This window comes from Lissotriton vulgaris, chromosome 4_1, assembly GCF_964263255.1.
Source record: "Lissotriton vulgaris chromosome 4_1, aLisVul1.2, whole genome shotgun sequence".
Taxonomy (NCBI): Eukaryota; Metazoa; Chordata; class Amphibia; order Caudata; family Salamandridae; genus Lissotriton; species Lissotriton vulgaris.
Genome location: NC_141691.1, coordinates 1,379,712,339 through 1,379,731,628, shown reverse-complemented (window position 1 = coordinate 1,379,731,628; position 19,290 = coordinate 1,379,712,339). Strand labels below are relative to the sequence as shown.

Here is a 19,290-nt window from a genome sequence, read left to right as displayed (position 1 = left end):
TCAGTTCCTGGCCACCAAGGGGCAGCACATTGATTTATTAGTTTGGATGACAGTCAAAAGGCGAGAGAATATGCAGTACCAATTCACACCTTGTAAACACTAATTTATCAAGTTTCAGACAACCTGCTTCTACCATTGGAAATTGTTGGCTATCTGGAATGACTCACCAACTATAATTAATAATAAGTAAGATCTCTAATTATCTATTGACAGTTACAAGCGCCAAGATTCCCGTTGGGTGATAGCTGCACTTGACAAAAATATATAATATTAATTATTATTTAAATTCTGATGTGTTTGAGCAGGCCAACACCACCTGTCCTTGAGTTACCTTTAATCAACGAATAGCAAGAAAATCCATCATCGTAAAAAACTAAATTACATTCACGGTTTGTTAGAGGGCTCTGAAGTTTTTGTACCAAAAGTCATTTCTTTTTTCATTCAACAAATCCAATTCATGACATTTTTGGCAAACTTAAAACATACAAAGCGCAGTTTCCCCATGCCACATAAAATGCCCAGAGAATATGTAGACAACAGGGGTCTGCTAAGTGGATGGCAGATCTGCAAAAATGAATAATAAGGGCAGTGGCCAATGGTGGTCAAACTACCTCCATTTCTCCTCCTTGCTCAAAGGTAGTTGGTGGAGTCACATCTTACGGCTCAGTCTTAAGTCCCTTTATATTACATGGGAAAAATAGAACGTTCAATATTGTACCACTTTTTACTGCTGAAGTATGCCAAACACAGAAGACGTCAGAGGCCACACCAACCAGATTAAGACAAGTCACTTAAATTGTGAAACTAATCATAAAAAGTTACTTTACATTTTCTCTTCATTGAGCGAGTGCCCTTATTGCATTTCAATTCCATATCAGTTCAATAACACTAGCCATGCTTTTTGAGTCGAGCCTTTTCTTGCTTATTTTTATCATTTCTACAGAAAATGTATATCGGCTGAAATATTCAGAGGAAATATTGCTTCTGTGGAGAGCTTCTGTGGAGAGCTTCTATTCCAGTTCTGCTTGCTCCTCTGTAGTGAGCTCCTTCCAAACTTGGCCCGATGGAAACTGATATTTCTGTACAGATTCCTCCTTCATTTCTGTCGAGTATCCAGGCTCCTAGGTAGACACACAGATAAAGGAAACATTAACAATTAATCTGTTATCATAAAATTAAATACATCCGAACCCCATCTCTTAATATGCATTGTTTGGAAAGTATGTATATAAAAATTTAAAAACATATGTATGAACTATAGTTTTTGTTATTTACACAAAATACATTCATTTATTTTGTGGGCAGTATTCATTTGAGCAAGAGCAAATTTGCTCCAAAGCCAACTTGAGATTTATTTTCCAGTTATGTTGCTTTGTTTAAGACAGAAAGCATGTTTCCTCAGTCCAGATTCAAACTCTAATCAACAAGCGCGTTAAGATTTTCTTTTGTTTGCAAATGTATTTTCTATTATTGCCCACAGCATACAAATGGTAACCGTTCAAGATTTATATAGATCTAGATAGACACACACATATAAAATGGATCAAACAATATCTACATTTACCCCAAATCACTTCCTATTTCACCCTCAAGCAAAATAACATTTTTCAAGATGCATGGTAAGTATCAGTTTTTCCCATTTCTCTGAGGTAGTGGATTTGGATTTTACAATAATCTAGCCAAAAATAAATAGTAGGTGATAATCTACTCAGGCTCTTTCAGTCCTAACATTGCCACTTTAGCAGAAATAGTATTACTTTTGCCCACGATTGTTCCTCAATAGAAGTTAAAAAATACAGCTCCTTTTTACAGTGCAATATTTTACGAAATTTGCGGGGAAAAAAGTTACATGAAAAGTCATAATTTTTAATAGCGGCAAATCAACACGTAAATTGAGCATAGGATGAATTATCCGTCTAAGGTACATGAAAGATGGCAAACGAAATGGTTTACAAAGTCAGCAAGTACCCATCCCACATTGAATGCTTCCATTTCTTACGATAATGGCATTACTCCTAGTCCTACTCCCTCGCCTTCCTTCAGTACAATTGAGGCCCCGCCTCCCACCCAGACCCACCCCCGGCATAAAAACTCTGCCCGCCCCCACCTCCACCTGTACACAAACAAGCCGAGCTAGCACTCAGTTGAACCGCACCGGGAGGGAGGGAGGGTCCTTGAAGGAAGGCGAGGGAGTAGGACTAGGAGTAATGCCATTATCGTAAGAAATGGAAGCATTACCTCCCGTCCCTCCCTCGCCTTCCTTCAGTACAATTGAGGACATAGCAAGCAGAAGAAAACAGGGACGGACAACTGAGTGACAAAGAACACAAAACAGTGCCCAAAACACAGCAGATCAACATCCCTGGCCTCGCAAAGAGGACAAGACACTGAGGCCCGAACCCCCACCAGAGGAAAAGCCACCAAGCCTGCGGACCGAAACCAACAACCCCACGGAGCGGGGGAAGGCAAACAACTGAGTCGGACCAAAGCGAACAAACAGAGGCCACCACCCGGAAGGACACCACAACCAGCAGGCACCACAGCAAAAGAGGCCGGACAGCCAAACTGAGCAAACGAGACTCCACAGCCAAGGAAGGAGCAGGACAGAACACAGGCAAAACCACCCCATGACAGAGCGAAAACGCCGAGCCACCGGAGGGACAAGGGACGGAACCGGACCCAAAACCAGCAGAACCATACAGAAGGGAACGCAGAAGACAGGGCCCAAACACCCCCAAGCGCCCCGCAGGGGCAACAGCAACCAAAAAACAAGGCCCAAAAGCCTAGAGTCGCAACCCAAGTCCCCAAGGAGCCCAAAGGGCGGACCGGATAGGACTTCCAACACAAGCAGCAAAGACCCCGAAGGGAAGGACACGACGGGGCGGGGAATCAAACACACCAGACCCGGTAAAGAAAACCAGGCAACAGACCCCAGGCAACATGCAAGGAAGCCAGCAGCACCAAGAAGCAGGAAAGCCGCCCCCTGCACCTGCAGAGGAGCCACCGACAATCCCAGAAGAGCCCCAGAAGGAGCGAACCGCTACACAAAAAGGAGGCCAGCACCATGGGAACAACACCAGAGCAGAACCCCGGGCCGAAAGGGCCAGCAAACACAAAGCACAGGACAGCCGAGAGGAGGACCGACGGGAAGGCCGCAATCCACCGCCAGCCGCCCGAGAACCCCCAACCCAGCCAAGGCCAGCCGCACAACCGCCAGGCAGCAGGGGCAAGCCCCGCACAGAACCCAGGGGAAGGGCACGGAACATCAAAGGGCACGGAACCACAGGAAGGAACCCTCACTGAGCGCAACACAACCCGGACAGGAGAGGAAAACAAGGAGCCCAAGGCCAACAGGGAGCAACCAACCCCCGATAACAGACCCACAGGGCCCGCACCAGAAACGCCCAGAGCAGCAGAAAAGCAGCGAGGGGGAAGGGGAAGGCACACAGAAAAACCCAGAGGCCAAGGAGAGGGCCAGCCGCCGACCACCCCAAGACCCGGGCCCCCGGCCCAGAGACCAGAACCGGGCCACCCAGGTGCCGCAACAGGACCACCACAGGGAGGCCCCAACGACCCCCCAACAGGCCGGACACAGGGAAGGAGTGAGAAAACCCCAGGAGGAAGGAGGGACCCAGCACCACAGAACAGCCAGCACACAGGCCACCCGCCAAAGGCAGAGAGCAGACAGCCCCAGCACCCAGACCAGAGTCCACAGACACAGGACACAGGACGCAGGAAACCAAGGATCAAGGACCAGAACCTGGACCAACCCGACCACGGCATAGGACTAAGCCACCGGACGACAGACAGAGCCAACACCCACGGACCCCGCAGAGAGCCCCGAAAGGGCACCAGGGCAAGCCCGAATGCCACAAATCCGTCAGCAAGAGGACCCCCGGGAGACCAGCAGGAACCAGAACCGGAACCCAAACAGAACCCAGCAAAGCCAAGAATAGGCTGGCGACCGAAGCCACCACAAGCGGAGCCGGAGGAGCCAGTGAATACCCATCCAGAAGGCAACAGCGGCCGAGCCACCAGGAGAGCACCCCCGGGGACGGACCGACAAGGGCAGCAGGGACAACAGACCCCGGAGACCAACCCAACAGGAGTCTGACGGAGAAGAAGGAAACGAGCCCAGAGAACCAGAAACACCACAGAAGCCAGGCGCCCCAGCACCTGCAGCCACAGGACTGCCGAGGAGCCCCCGGGACCACAAGGCCCGAACCCACGAAGGAAGAGAGACCAGGCGCCCGCCGGACAAGGGACCAGGGCCGAGCAAAGCCAGAAAACCAGCACAGACAGGGGACCAGGGAAGACAAACCCCGGGACACCAAAAACCCGACCACCAGAAGAACCATCCGCAAGAGGATGACCACAGAAGGAGGAAGGAAAATCCCCGCCGCAAGAAGGAGAGCCACAAGAGCACCCACACAAGCGGGAAGACCCAGGGCAAAGGACTGAGGCTTAAGGGGAAGGACGCCACACGGAACACGAGCAGAGCCCGCGGAAAAGCCGCCCGAAAGGCCAACACACGGAAGGGAACCGGCCGAAGCCAAGAGCAGACCCCCAGGAGAACCGGAACAGGCACAAAGCCGCCGGACACCCCAGCCCCAGCAAAAAATCGGGCCGAAGCCAGGAGCAGACCCCCAGGAGAACCGGAACAGGCACAAAGCCGCCGGACACCACAGCCCCAGCAATAAAACGAAGCGGGCCCCAAACCCGAGCCCCACCGACAGGAACCCAGCAGAGGGAACAAGAGGGAACAAAAGGCAAGCAAACAGGACACCCAGTCCAGGAGAGCCACCCAGCAGGAACCGGAGACGGGCACCGGCAGAGGAACCCTCAACGAACCGGAGGAACCGGCACCAAGCTGACCCAGCACCCATGAACCACCGCACACAGGACCCCGTCAACAGAAACGTCCCGCAGACACAGAGGAGGAAAAGCCAAAGACGACCACCCACTGACAGGGAATCGACCAGACAGCAGTGACAGGAACCCAACAGGGCACGGCACCCAGAAAAGGAGGCAGCAAGCCAGGGCGAACTAAAGGCCAAAACCTTGAACACCCGAAAGCCAGAGGAGACACCCACAGCGGGGAGAACGGAAAGGCCCCAGTGCAAGGCACGCGGGAAAGGCAGAACGCCCCATCCCAGGCAAGGCAAACAGAGGGCCAAGGTGGCGACACCCAGCCACCACGAGCCGCCAACTCCATGAAACCCAACATCAAGGAGGGCACAGAAGAAGCAGAGAACAGGCCAACCAGCGCCACAGCAGCAGCCAAGCAGAACAACGGACCCACCAAGCAGCACGGCCAGGACAGAGTCCGGCAGCACAACAGGAGGAAAGGGGCGACCACCACCAAGAAGCAAAGCCACTGGAGGAAGAGAGGGATGAGTAGCACAGAAGCGAAACCCCAGACACCAACTAAGCGCGTAAAGAAACCTGAAAACCTTCCAGGACCAACACAGCGCAGAAGGAACACAGAGGGCAGAGGAGAGACCGCCACAGCACGACACATAGGCAACCGCCAGCCGGGCAGGCCATCGTGGACAGAGTAGCAAGGACAAGGTGCACAACAGTGGGAACAGCGTGGAAAAATACCACGCAGGGGCCAAACATGCCGCACCCACAGCACCACACACCACACCTGGCAAGAAGGTCAAGCCCTAACCAGAAGAGCCGGGAACAGCAAAGAAAGAACCCCACAGTTCCAGCCCGGCAGGAAAGAGCAAAGCCCCCCCCCATCCCCCGACCAGCGCAGGAGTCCAGCGAAAAACCATGACAAGAACCCAGAGCCCTACGCAACGCCAAAGGCGGCAGAAGGACCCCCCAAATCCCAGGAACCAGCCCAGAACAGGAGCTGCAGGACGAAGATGGGAGGGCACAGAAGCCACCCGCCGTACCCCAGAACACTGGACAGAGGAGCCTCATCCAAGTCAAGCAACAGAAGCAGACACGAGAGGCAGAACACCCCCACACGGAGCCCATGCGACCCGGGCACCCCAGGGGGACCGGAGAACCAGCAGTAGGGAAGAGGAAGCAGGCCCCAACAACACCCAGCGACCCAGGGGCAGACAAGCGCCAAGGGCACCACCCAAGGAAACATGGAGCAGTGGCCGGAGACTCACCCCAGGCAGCGAGAGCCCGAGCCACCAAAGGCACGAGAACAGCCGCCAAGCCACAGCACCAAGGGCCGCACCGCAGGGCATTAGAACCACCTAAGCAGGAAGAAAATAGGAAAAACGGGCCGAAACCCGCCCTACCTGGCCTCCGGGAAGACAGCATACCGGGAGGAGGCAGCCACACAGCCCGACCCGGAAACGCAGCCCCAGCCACAGGAGGACCGCCGGACACCACCGAGGATTCCTGAGCCACCGCTCCGCCCCCAAACCACGAGGGAGACGAGGAGAGGAGGCACAGCCAGGAGAACGCTGCAGAGGGCACCGCCGTAGCAGAGAACCAGACCGAAGACTCCCCGGCACCGCCACAGAGAGGAGCTGAAAGGTAAGTCTCACTAGGGAGACAGAAAAAAACAGGTGGAGGTGGGGGCGGGCAGAGTTTTTATGCTGGGGGTGGGTCTGGGTGGGAGGCGGGGCCTCAATTGTACTGAAGGAAGGCGAGGGAGGGACGGGAGGTAATGATGCTGTTGTCAACTGATATTTGCCTCTCTTGCCATTTTGTTAAAGTAAGAGATCACATCGTGAACAAAAATTGGGGTAGTACCATATTTTGGCGAGATTGATCCTGCTAACTACAGACGTTTCGTTTTCTCTCTTGGCAAGCGGGAACAGGCACGTTTACAAAAATCGTACTTCTTAAGTGTTAGACCGTTTCCCCATTTAGAAATCGAAAAACTGGATAATGATTCCAAATGTATAAAGTTGTTAAAATAATTCTAGGTAAAAATACTCCAACTATGACACAGTGCCAATAAATGTCTGCCAATGTCTGGAATGGCACTGTGCCATTTGCAGTGCCCTCTTTATCCTTAATTATCAAAGTTATTCAACAAGACACATTTCTCTCAAAGTTCCAATTCTGAGAAGGTCTTTCACATGCTGACCACACAAGAGAGGATTGTAGCTAAGAAAGCAGTGGGGTGAATCATTAAGGTATCAATTGTCATATGTCCAAATCTTCTTAAAAGTTCTTTCTAGTCACTCCCACTTTCTAAATTACTGTGTGGCTCATATTAAAAGAGAAGTCAGCAAAGTACTGAAGAGATTACCCCCCATTCAAAAGTATAAACATATTTGATAGTAGGTAGAGAGCTTGTGGACGGAATGGACCTTATAAGGAAAATATGAGAATGGGCCTTGGTGCAAATAATTAATAATCATTTGAAGGGCAAGACTAACAACATTTTTTCAAAAATGTTTGTATTCATGGCTAGCATGGAATAAATATAGTGCCCAGTACTGAAAGGCAAGACTGGTGTTCGATGATACACACAGTGTAACTATTAGGACCATATACCCAATTATCATAGCTTTTGGCAAGTAGTTGTTTGTTAGCTGTGAATAACCAGGCCAGATTTACCAGGCATATCCTGTGAGTTGTTGTGTATTTTACTCCTGTGTAAGATCTGATTTACCCATAACTCTCCAGAAGTTTGACCTGCTTCATCACAAAAAAATGTTTTGTGATTCACAAAGTTTAATTGTTAAGATTCTAAAGGGGGGTCATCTTTTCTTTGAAACTGATTCATTTCATAAAGAATGAGTCTTCTAGGTCTGCCACTTTCCCCAGAGTGTGTGGAATGGCCCAAGGCACCATACCTGCATGGTTTACCTCAACTTCTGTCTGGAGCTACCTTGATCAACAGTACCAGGTAGATGCAACTATACAACAGTAGGACTACGCATGGATCTAAGCTTTGCTTGGGCCTAGGGGTGTTTGTGAATCTGGTAAAAGTCAAAAGTTCTTGTAAACAATAGAAGGAAACCTGCAATGTGCAAACATAACTTTTAGTCTCATTCATTGTAAATCAGACTTGGCGATCATAACTCTACAGTCTTCCAAAACTTCTGTTAGGTATCCAAGCACTCTTTCACACCCAGAGAGAATGAGAGTTTTTGTTTATTTTGCCATTGCAAGTATTCCCAATCAACTCACCAACCATCCTACAGGAGTCTCTTTAAGAAAATAGAGGAGACACCTCACCCATCATTTGACGACATGCTTCGTGATGGGTGACTCCTCTCATCAGGGTAGGTAAGTACCACCCTAATGAACTCAACTAAACAGAATTCGGTAGCTCAAGATACATTTTCTTTTCTGGAAATTGTACGGTTCCAGTTAAAAATTAATATGGATAAATACCAGATATCTCTTTATTTTATGGTATCGTGTCATTGTTTAAATAAAAAAAAAATCTTACGCTGCATGTATTTTGAAACTTTATGGTTTCTACATCTGAAAATGTTGCCTACATGTTTCATTCCGAAATCAACATGCCCTTGTGGGTCACTTTGATTTTTTTCAGGGCTAGGACTCCCGGCCTTTCTCTCCCTCCTACTAAAGCAATCCACAGTAATCAAAAGTCTCTCCTACCGGTTTCCAGTTACTTAGGACCGGTAGGAAAAGCAAATGCAACATCGTAGGAAATTATTAAGACACTTCGGTTTGAATACAAAATTAATGTATGTGAGTAACCCATTTCTGTGATCACTGTACAGGCCTACTTAATCAAAGCCAGCCATGTACAAAAGACCCCTACCTGGAAACAGATGCACACATTGTAGCACCCTCTGGCCAGGCGTGGCCAGAGGGCTTAAATAAACGGGACAGGGTTGCCCGGGACTTCCGGCCCACATTAACTGTCAACCGGAGTGTGTGTCTTCTCTTTGCAGCGCACAGGCGGCGATAGCAGATCATGCCCCCCGACACTGGTGACGAGGATGGGCTAAGAAGACTCCGCCGCTCACCCAGCAAGAGTGACCTGTTCGACCAGGCCTGCCGGAACAACAGCGGGAAAAGCACTGGTCCAGCTAGTGCCTCCGCGTGTAAAGATCCGGGAAGACCTGCTCGGCCGAGCGAGGCTGAGAAGTCACCCGCCGGTGGCTACAGGTACAGCCAGACGTCCTGCTCCTGATCCACTAGTAGCGCCCCCAGCTCTTAACAAGGACGTGCTGGTGCTCCTGGTGACGCCCTGTAGAGCCTGCATCGAAATATAGAGTGCGCGCATGCGCAACAGTGCATCGTCAAGATCAGCCTGATTTCATCGAGGCGAAGCTCACGCTGAGGCCCAAGAGGCGCGCGTGCACAGCAGCGCTCTTCCATAAAACAGCCCACAGGACTCTCAGGCAACTAAATCACTGCAGAGGCATACCGCAAATGTGTGAGTGCGCACAGTTACACCCTAGCCAACAAGGGGATAATAACAAGCATTGGCACCACCAACTGCCAACAAAAATAAAAGCAACAAGCATTGGCAAAACCAACTGCCCTAGAGAACACAAGGCCAAAGAAAAATAAAGATCGTAACGGATGCAGATATCCTTAATAAACAAGGGCAGTCGGACCACACTCAACCATGACTGACCAAGCCGAAGCAGCAGCAGCTCTGCAGCCAGCGGCCCCTGCAGCACCAACAGTGCATGTGCACTCCCAAGTTAGATCACTTCCACCCTTCAGTGAACTGATTGATCCCGCCACCGCATCCCCGAGGTGGACCGTGTGGGTCGGCCGCCTAGACAACTATTTTGTCGCCACCAGAGAGACAGATGGGGCAGTCAAGAGGTCGCTGTTGTTACACTTCGCAGGGGATGAGATCTATAAACTTTTCACCCATCTGCCAAACACAGGAGCCCCCACAGACTGCAAAGCTGCGGTCAGGGCACTCAACGCCCACTTTGACTCCCAACTCAACCCAGACTACGAGCGTTTTAAATTGCGTCAAGCCTGTCAGAGGGAGGAGGAATCCATGGACGCCTTCCATGCACGCCTGGGGAAGCAAGCCAGCATATGCACTGAAGATGATCAAGCCAAAGTGGTACGGGCGCAGCTCATCCAGGGGTGCCTAAAAAAAACCCTGAGGACTCTCATCCATAGGCAACCCCGTATCACCCTAGAAGACGTGCTCGTCCTGGCACGTTCCCACGACCTGTCTAAAGTCAGAACTACAGCCATTGAAGCAGCGCTTACCACCACTACTGAACAAGCTGTGACGGTCAAGACAGAGCAAGTGGACGCAGCCCGCACCCCAGCTTGCGGAAATCGGGTACGGTGGCCCACCAGAAGACCGCAACAATAGCAGTGTGGCTACTATGCCAGGGAAGAACACGCTCCAAACGACTGCCCAGCAAAAGCCAAGACATGCGCAAAGTGTGGAATACCCAATCACTTTTCGAGTGTATGCCGAGGCGGAACACGGAACAGAGGGATCCCAGGACAAAGGCCACTAGCCAGATCGGTGAGACACCTCTCACTAGATGAACCAGACATGACACGGATGCCGAAGACAGCAACACAATATCAGCCATATATCGAGGACCCATCCACAGAGGAAGAAGAAGAATGTTACCTTATATCCTTTGCAAATGACCTCAAGCGGAGGCGGTGTTCTCAACCAACATGTGCCATTGAAATCGCAGGATCCCCCGTCACAGCCCTCATTGACACCGGAGCGTCGGTGAACGTCATGGGGAGCCAAACGCCACTTCCCCTGAAGGGGAAAATGACTGTTCAAGTGAGGTCAGAAAGTCACGACAATGTTTCGTGTGGTCAACAGGGAAGCAGATATTCTAGTAGGAAGCCACACCGCAGAAGACTTTAGCCTGGTGACGTTCGTAAATGCGGTAAAGACACTACAGACTGAAGAATTTCTAGAACTGTTCCTGCAACTATCAAAGGACTGGGGAGCATGAAGCGACCACCAGTAAAGCTGCACATCAAAACGTAGCTAAAGCCGGTCGCCCTGTGACTCAGGTGCATTCCATTTCACTTATGACCGCTAGTAGAACAAGACCTACAAAAACTGGAGCATCAAGGGGTTATAGAGAAAGTAACCGGGCCAACCCCCTGGGTGTCTCCCATTGTCATAGCTGAAAAGCCGAAACAACCTGGACAGATCAGACTTTGCATAGACATGCGAATGCCCAACCAGGCGATACGGAGAGAGAGAGACCTAATGCCGACAGTTAACGACATCCTGGCTGACCTCAATGGGTCCTGGTGGTTCTCCAAGCTGGACCTCAATGCGGGGTATCACCAATTGAGGTTATCTGAATAAAGCAGGTACATCGCCACTTTCTCAACACGGCTGGGGCTCCGGTGCTACAAGAGGTTAAACTTTGGAATATTGTCAGCCGCAGAAATATTACAGAATGCTGTGATAGAGATCTTGTCTGGACCTCATGGGATGCTAAATGTCAGCGATAACATTCTGATATATTCAGCGACCCTCGAGGACCATCACCGCCAACTCCGAGCCACTCTCAGCGTCTCACAGAACATGGAGTGACCCTTCACGTTTATTCACTGCAGCACTTATTTATTGTCATTATATTTTCAATGTATATGGACAACCGATTTTTAAATATCCAAAAAGAACAAATGTTTTGCAAAGTGACTGAATAATTACAACTTTGTGGACAAGAAAAATAACGTTTGGTGTGTGCATTTTCTTCAAAGTATCTCCATGTTTTTCATGAAAAAAGTACATATGAGAAAATTGTAAGCCAAGTAATTGTCTGAATCAAAGAGATTGAGTACAATCCGACAGAACCACTTTTTGCATATCCCCTGGTCCCACGATAGCGTCAGAAGTTCGGAGTTTCTTGGGCATGGCGACGTACTGCGGGAGGTTCATACCCAACCTCGCGACTATCGTGGAGACGTTGCAAAACCGGGCAAAGAAAGACACCCAATGGAGATTGGGACGAAAAGAAGAAGAGGCTTTCCACAAGATAAAGTCGGCCCTGCTTGAGAAAACAACCATGGCTTACTTGGATACCGCACGCCCAACAGAGCTGATAGTGGACTCCAGTCCAGTGGGGTTGGGAGCATTACTGGTGCAGGAAACAGAACCAGGAACGTGGGTCCCACTGGCATTGCGAGCAAATCCCTAACTGCAACAGAAACCTGGTATTCGCAGATTGAACGGGAGGCACTCGCCATCAAGTGGGCATGCAATCACTTTCATCTCTACATCTGTGGGCACCTGTTCTGCATGGTAACTGACCATCAGCCGCTCCTCCCGATATCCGCCACCCAGAATCGAGAGATGGGCGATCCAACTTCAACATTACCAATTGGAATTGGTCTACTGGCCAGGTGCTAAGAACCCAGCTGACTTTTTATCGCGCCATCCAGCTGATCCGGTAGAAGAAAACTCAGATCAAGAGAAGCAGACTGAAGACTTAGTCAATATGATCACTCAGTGGGCATGCCCAAAAGCCCTCACCATCTCCGAAATTAAAGCCCACACACAAACTGACACGGTCCTCAAAAATGTATTGGAAGCATTACAGAAAGGCTTGTGGACAGGTTTCCGCCACGACGTCAACGGATGGAGCGAACCCCACCGGACCCGCCTAGGGAAAATGTGGAGAATCCATGAAGAACTAAGCACCGCAACAAGTGGTATAATTTTGAGAGGTTCAGGCATCGTCATACCCATGAGCCTGGAAGAGCGAGCTACTGCTCTGGCACACGAAAGTCACCAAGAGTGAAAGCCCGGATGAGGGAGAAGGTTGGTTCCCCGGTCTGGAAGAGGCAGTAGATTACTTCGTGCATGGGTGCCGAGTGTGTCAACTCACTGGCAGCCCGGAGTCACTGGCTCCCGTGATAACCGAAGATCCCGCTCCGCTGCCCTGTTCGTGGGTGAGCCTTGACTTTGTGAGTTTTCCAGACGTCCGGGTCACTGCTGTCCTGATCCATGCCTACACGAGGTACCCAGTCATAGAGATGCTGCCCTCCACCACATTCGACCAACTCCTACCAATGCTGGAGAAGACCTTTGTATTATTTGGGTTGCCACACGTAATTAAAACAAACAATGGGTCCCCGTTCCAAAGGAGTGAGTTCGGGGAGTTCCACCCCGGCTTGGAATAAGGCATCACTGCATCCCTCCCCAGTGGCCCCAAGCCAACGGCGAGGTTGAGCGATTTATGCGGACCCTGAATAAAGTCATATGCATAGCCGTGGCCGAGCAATCAGACCCAGAAATCATCCTCCAGAAATTCCTGTGGGAGTACCGGAGTACCACTCACTGTACAACCCAGAGGTCGCCATGGGCGCTAATGCTATCCGGAAACAGGCGTGATACCATCCCGGTAGCTGAGAGCTGTGAGCCAGAACCATACGACCCCGCAACCACTCAAGCCCATAGGTTGGCGACCAACGAGAAAGCCAGTCGGCGGCGAAGAGCACAAACCCGGCCAATGGTGCCTGGATGTGTCGTACTTGTAAGGAACCGTAGCAGCGGAGGGAAATTCTGCACACCCTACGAACCAGGGCTATGGCTCGTCAAGACAGTCAGGGGAATTGCAGTTACCACAGAAAAGAACGGAGAAGTCATTACCCGTAATGTTTAATGGTTTAAAAGAGTTCCTGCTCCTGAAGGTGACAGGCCCGGACCCAGGACATCTTGCAGTGGAGAAGGGGTGTGTGAAGATACAGGCTCGAGTTCCATCAATGGTTTGCCTCCGAATCCAGCAGCACCAGCGCTACCTCTCAACACAGACTGGAGAGACTTGCCTAGCGCAACAGAGACTGCCAGTTAAAGGAGAAGTCAGACCTCCCGTCAACATCGATACGACTTGAGGCCCAATCCAAAACCGAACCAGAGACTTGCTGATTTTGTGTGTTAACAATTATTTTCATCTTGTTTTGTCCTGAACCGATTTGAGGTGGGACGTAATGGTCTAGTTAATCATCGCCTGCCCTGTACAAGACTCCTACCGGAAACAGATGCACACATTGTAGCACCCTCTGGCCAGGCGTGGCCAGAGGGCTTAAATAAACGGGCCGGGGTCGCTCGGGACTTCCGGCCCACACTAACTGTCAACCCGAGAGTGTGTGTCTTCTCTTTGCAGCGCGCAGGCCGCAAAGGCAGATCGTGCCCCCCGACAATCACTGCAAAAAGCAATCTCTAAAGCTTTTTTGTGTATTCATAGCTCGATTCCAGATGTATTGTGAACATCCTTATGCAGTAATTAGTTGGAAAACTACTCAACACTCTGGGCATGCATATAATCGCCCATTGAGACAAGTGCATGGAATTTTCAAAAAGCAGGGCCACATCAATTAGCATAGTAGCCTGGCTCCCCATAATTAAGTTCTTAGGCCAGCCTCATCAGCCACACCGAAGTGGTCATTTCTATGTAGTCACACTTTTTTAAAATAGTGAAAGATTAATTATCACATATTTATGTGTATTTAATAACTCCTCTACTACTGGAGGGGCGGGGCGGGGCGGTCTCATGTTGGTGTTGTATTAGTACTTTGAACTCTGTTGCATTAATGCTCCTCGATAAACATTTAATATAGACCAAATATTAACACCGTCCGCAAATGATGCCATATGCACGCATCCTTACGTACTAATTGCCAAGCGCAACTTCCATAAATGTATTGGCTCCTCTGCCGGGCAATCAGGGCCCAGCAAACAGGGTAAGACTTATTCAGTACAAATGCCTTATATTGTCTAACGTGTAACTGTCAAGAGATCCACAGACACAGCCCTGCGAGTGCCTATGACTTTTTTCGGTGTTTGTCAGCAGGAGCTAACATTTGGAATATGTGGTTGTATCACAATTTTGGAATGTGGTGGCAGGGTTGAACTAGGACAAAAAAATAGGCCCTAGCACCCTAAAGAAAGTTTAAGTTTAAGTTTAAAATATTTATCAAGCGCAACGTACACCTGGGCGGTTTCTTGGCGCTAAAGTAGCAGGCAGCCAGCTGGGCAAGAGCAGTTGCTAAGGCGTCGACTGGAAAGGCAGGCAGGGCTTACGGTAGAAAAGCCTGAGAAAATAAAAAGGTCTTCAGAGCTTTGCGGAAACTAGAATACTGGGTGAGGGACCTAAGATGGAAGGGGAGAGAGTTCCAGAACATGGGGGCAAGAGTGGAAAATTTCGAGCCACCCTGTTTTTTTTCCGGTAGCGAGGGACTGCTAAAAGAAGATGTGCCGAGGAGCGGAGGTCTCTGCCAGGGACATAGGCCTTGATGGCGGAGGATATAAAAAGGGGGGCCAGGCCAGTCCTGGCCTGAAACGCCATGCAGACTAATTTGAACAAGGCGCGTTCCCACACAGGGAGCCAGTGGAGGGTTTTCAAGAGGGGGGAGGTATGATGGAATTTGGGAAGACCGAAGGCAAGGCGGGCAGCCTGGTTCTGCACTAGTTGCAGTTTACGCAGGCTGTACTGAGGGATGCCATTGAACAAGATGTTCCCGTAGTCCAGGCGGGACAGGACCAGTGCGGACATAATTAGTTTAAGTGCAGAGAAAGAAAAGAAGCGAGAGATAGAGCGGATAGTACGGAGAGTAAGAAAGCAGGAAGAAACCACCGAACCAATCTGGGAGTGCATAGTGAGTTTATCATTTAGCTTGATGCCAAGAGTCTTAACAGAGGGAACAGGGGTAGGAGGAGAACCAAAGGAGGGGGGCCAAAAGAGAGAATTCCAGGGACTGGAACAACCACGTTCCGTTTTATCGGGATTGAGTTTCAGGTGGTTGAAATTCATCCAGTCCCTGATGAAAGATAGGATAGATTGGAAGTTAGAGATAGAGTCAGGGGTAGAAGACAGATTGAAGATGAGCTGGAGGTCGTCGGCATAATTATATACCGTGACCTCCAGCTGCTGTAGGGCAAAGATAAGAGGGGCGATATAAAGAATAAATAGTAAAGGAGAGAGAGAAGAGCCCTGGGGAACACCGCACTGGACCTGGCAGGGGGTAGCTGAAAACTCCCCAAGGTGAACCGCCTGGGTCCGGTCCCTCAAAAAGGATGAAAGCCAGATAAGGGCTGAGCCTCCTATGCCCGCCGCCTTGACACGGGAAAGCAAGATGGAATGATCCACCGTGTCAAAAGCGGCGGACAAGTCAAGGAGGACCAGCGCCTGAGATCTGCCCATGTCCATACCCTCTCTGAGGGTGTCTAATACTGACACCACCACTGACTCTGTCGAGTGCTTGGGCCGAAACCCAGCCTGGCACGGAGCCAGCCTCCCATTCTCCTCGGCAAAGGAGCTGAGCGCAGATGTAACATGTCGCTCAAGCACCTTCGCCAGAAACGGGAGAAGGGAGATGGGGCGATAGTTGGCCATCACAGAGGGGTCGGCTCCTGGCTTTTTCAAGATGGGGACGATGGAAGCGGCTTTTAACGATGGAGTGACAACCCCTCGAACCAGTGAGTCGTTAAGGAAACCCAGAGGAGGCAGAGGGCAGACAGTATAAATCTGCCGTAAGATGTGTGCCGGGCATATATCAGAAGGGGAACCGGATTTAATTTTGGGGAGTAGGGACAGGAAAAGTTCTTCAGAGAGGGGGGAAAGGAATTGAAAGAGGCTGGGGCGGGGGAGGCAGGGGGTCAACAAAAAAAGAGGAAGGGGGGGGATGTTGGATTTGATTGTCGAAATTTTTTCGACAAAGTAAAGATTCAGCAAATCACAGAGTTTCTGTGAGGGAGGGGGTTTAAGTGAGGTCCGATCGGAGAAAGCCAGATCGTGAGTAATGGCAAAGATCTCCTTAGGTTGGTTCTCGGCCGCCAAAATTTTGGCCGAGAAGTAAGCTTTCTTGGCCTCAGTGATGTTTTGCTTATAGGTCCCTAGGAGGTGGACGTAGCGAGTCCTGGAGTCGGGGAGTAGTCCAGTCTCCATTTACGTTCTGCCCTGCGAACCGTAAGCTTCAGTTCTTTCAGCTCGTTGTTAAACCACCGATTGGCGTCTTTAGGGCGTCTGATCGAGGTGCGCCGGAGAGGAGCCAAGCAGTCGCTTCCTTCCTTGAGCCATGAGTCAATGGCTTTGGCTTGGGCTGCGGAATCCAGTCCCGATGTAGGGGGAGAGGAGGCCAGGAGCGAGGCTGAGAGGTCAGACAGATTGACCTTGCCCCAATTACGGGCCCATGAGTGAACAAGATAGCTAAAAAGTGGCCCACATTTGCAAATCCGGTCCGTTTCAAACTTGTAAGGACACACTGAGTAAGGTACGGGTGAACTGAATGCATTTGGCTTGCAGCAGGCAATATTTGCGGTGACATCAGTAAAATCAACAGGTAAATCCGTCCCACCTAGCCATAAAACAGGCTCATAAATTGAGACAAAAAAACAGCCTGCAAACTGATATTTCAGACCAGCCTATCGGACACTGGCTGATTGCCATATAGGTCTGTCTGACCCTGTTCAGTAGAGATGCATTAGCTTGATTTTTAAGCCTGGCTTGACAGCATATCTGTATGCAGATACCCAGAGTGGGCTTTGGCTCCACCCAGAGTATTATTCACTAACCACTTGCTGTTCACTATTAGGTGTATCAGTCTACTTTCCAGGAAATGCTGCCACTGAACTATTTTACATCTGAAAAGTACAAGCAATCATCACACTTAGGGGCATATTCTCAAGAACATGTAATAACCATCGCAAAAGTAACTTAATGCAACTTCCAACATCGCAGCATATTGTGGGAAAATTATGCTGTGTTAACAAAGCATTCTCAACACGGCGGTACTATGCAATAGTGTCCTGATAACTCGTTAAATGTCTGTGTTAGAATCAATGCACGCCACAAAAATGCAAAACGCGAACGCAAAAAATCTTGCGATGACGGCTATCATTGTAAAAAAAGCAACAAAAACCAGCTACAGGCCTGCAAATCCCACACGTCTGGTGGGAAAATGCACTACAAAAACTACAGAAACAACACACCAGAAACAATCCAAAGCGCGTAGCAACATGGATGCACCCTGTCCGAGCGCCGAGTCCAACACGAACCCCACAACCACCACAGACCACCAGCAAGGAACAACGGGGACAGGGACGGCCAAGGAGAAGAGGGAGAGGAAGACGAAGATGGGGTGCAGTCCGCAGCAAAACCAGATCTGCGTCACGGAGGTGACAGGACCCTACCATCAACTGACTCACAATTTGACCACCGGGAATGCAGTCGGAGTGTCAAGGAGGCCAATCGAGGAGGCCAAGAGGTGCTGGCATAATGTGATAACCTAAACCAGGCACAAACCCGCTGTCAACAGGAAGGCAGCAACGGCGACAGGAAGTTGGAGTCCTGCGCCACAGGAGGAGCTGGAGGAAACCGAGGCCACAGTCATCAGTGTGGAGATGGTGCAAGGAGTAGAGAGTACGGACACAGCTCGAGAGGACCTGACACATCAACAGGGTGAGTAATGACCAGGGCCTGGGGGGACGGGGGAAGATGGGTACAATGGCACACATGCACAACGAGGTGTAGCACACTGCACACCCACAATGACCCTGGATCATGGCCCTGATCCCCTTGGCACACAGCAGCACACACACAAAGCAAGAACAGCATATCCATATTGTCAACAAGGTGGTACAATGAGCAAACCCGACACTGCAGAACAGAGGACACAACTGGCTCCGCACATGCGCAGAAACAGGCCTACTACATCTGACAGTGCTGGAAACTGTGAAATGGAAATGTACGCGTACAACCTCACATCCGTCATGTTGTTCAAATGTACACGGTCCCGCATCTAAATCCTGCACCTCCCAAGCATCACAATGTACATTGTCATACGGTCTGCATGTAAACAAGAACAATGCGCCAACATACATGTCAACACAATGTCAACAGGCATCTCCCCTTCACATTGCAGAGGGACACACAACACCTCCAGCAGAGCACAGAAGGCTACAAATCTGGATGTCGGAGAGGATCACCACACCTTCGACACTGACACCCTACAACAGCACATGGACTTCCCTCACAGCCTACAGGAGAACACAGACCCTGCAACAGACCACACAGCAGGAAGCACCCGCAAACACGGCTGGCTCACAACACTTCACCAACCCACACATGGCACCCCAATGCCAGGTGTTAGAATGCCAAACTGAGGTGGCCGAACAGGTGCGGGTGGGGTCCGAACCCATGGAAGGCGAACTAGATCACATACATGGGTGTCTATTAACCTTCAGGGACCGCCTACACATCACAAAGGAGACCCACACTGCTATAGAGACACATGTAGATGCACATTCACAGCACAGAACCATGCCTAGGGGCACGCAAACAGCAGTCACACACCCACGTTGGCTCTGCGTACAAAGTCCCAGGCCACTCCCCTTACGAATTGAGTGGGTGACGA

The 19,290-nt window shown here is 50.3% G+C and overlaps 1 protein-coding gene across 3 annotated transcripts in view; it reads right to left on the bottom strand.

Moving 5' to 3' along the window:
- Positions 1-294: 294 nt before the first annotated feature.
- Positions 295-19,290, bottom strand: part of LOC147724011 (mitochondrial enolase superfamily member 1-like) — a 376,214-nt gene continuing 357,218 nt past the window's right edge. For all 3 annotated transcript variants that reach the window (XM_086965612.1, XM_086965614.1, XM_086965613.1), the window contains one exon: positions 295-1,121. In XM_086965612.1, coding sequence (XP_086821738.1) covers positions 1,011-1,121 — 111 coding nt within the window. In that variant the 3' untranslated portion in view covers positions 295-1,010. The remainder of the gene's footprint in view (positions 1,122-19,290) is intronic.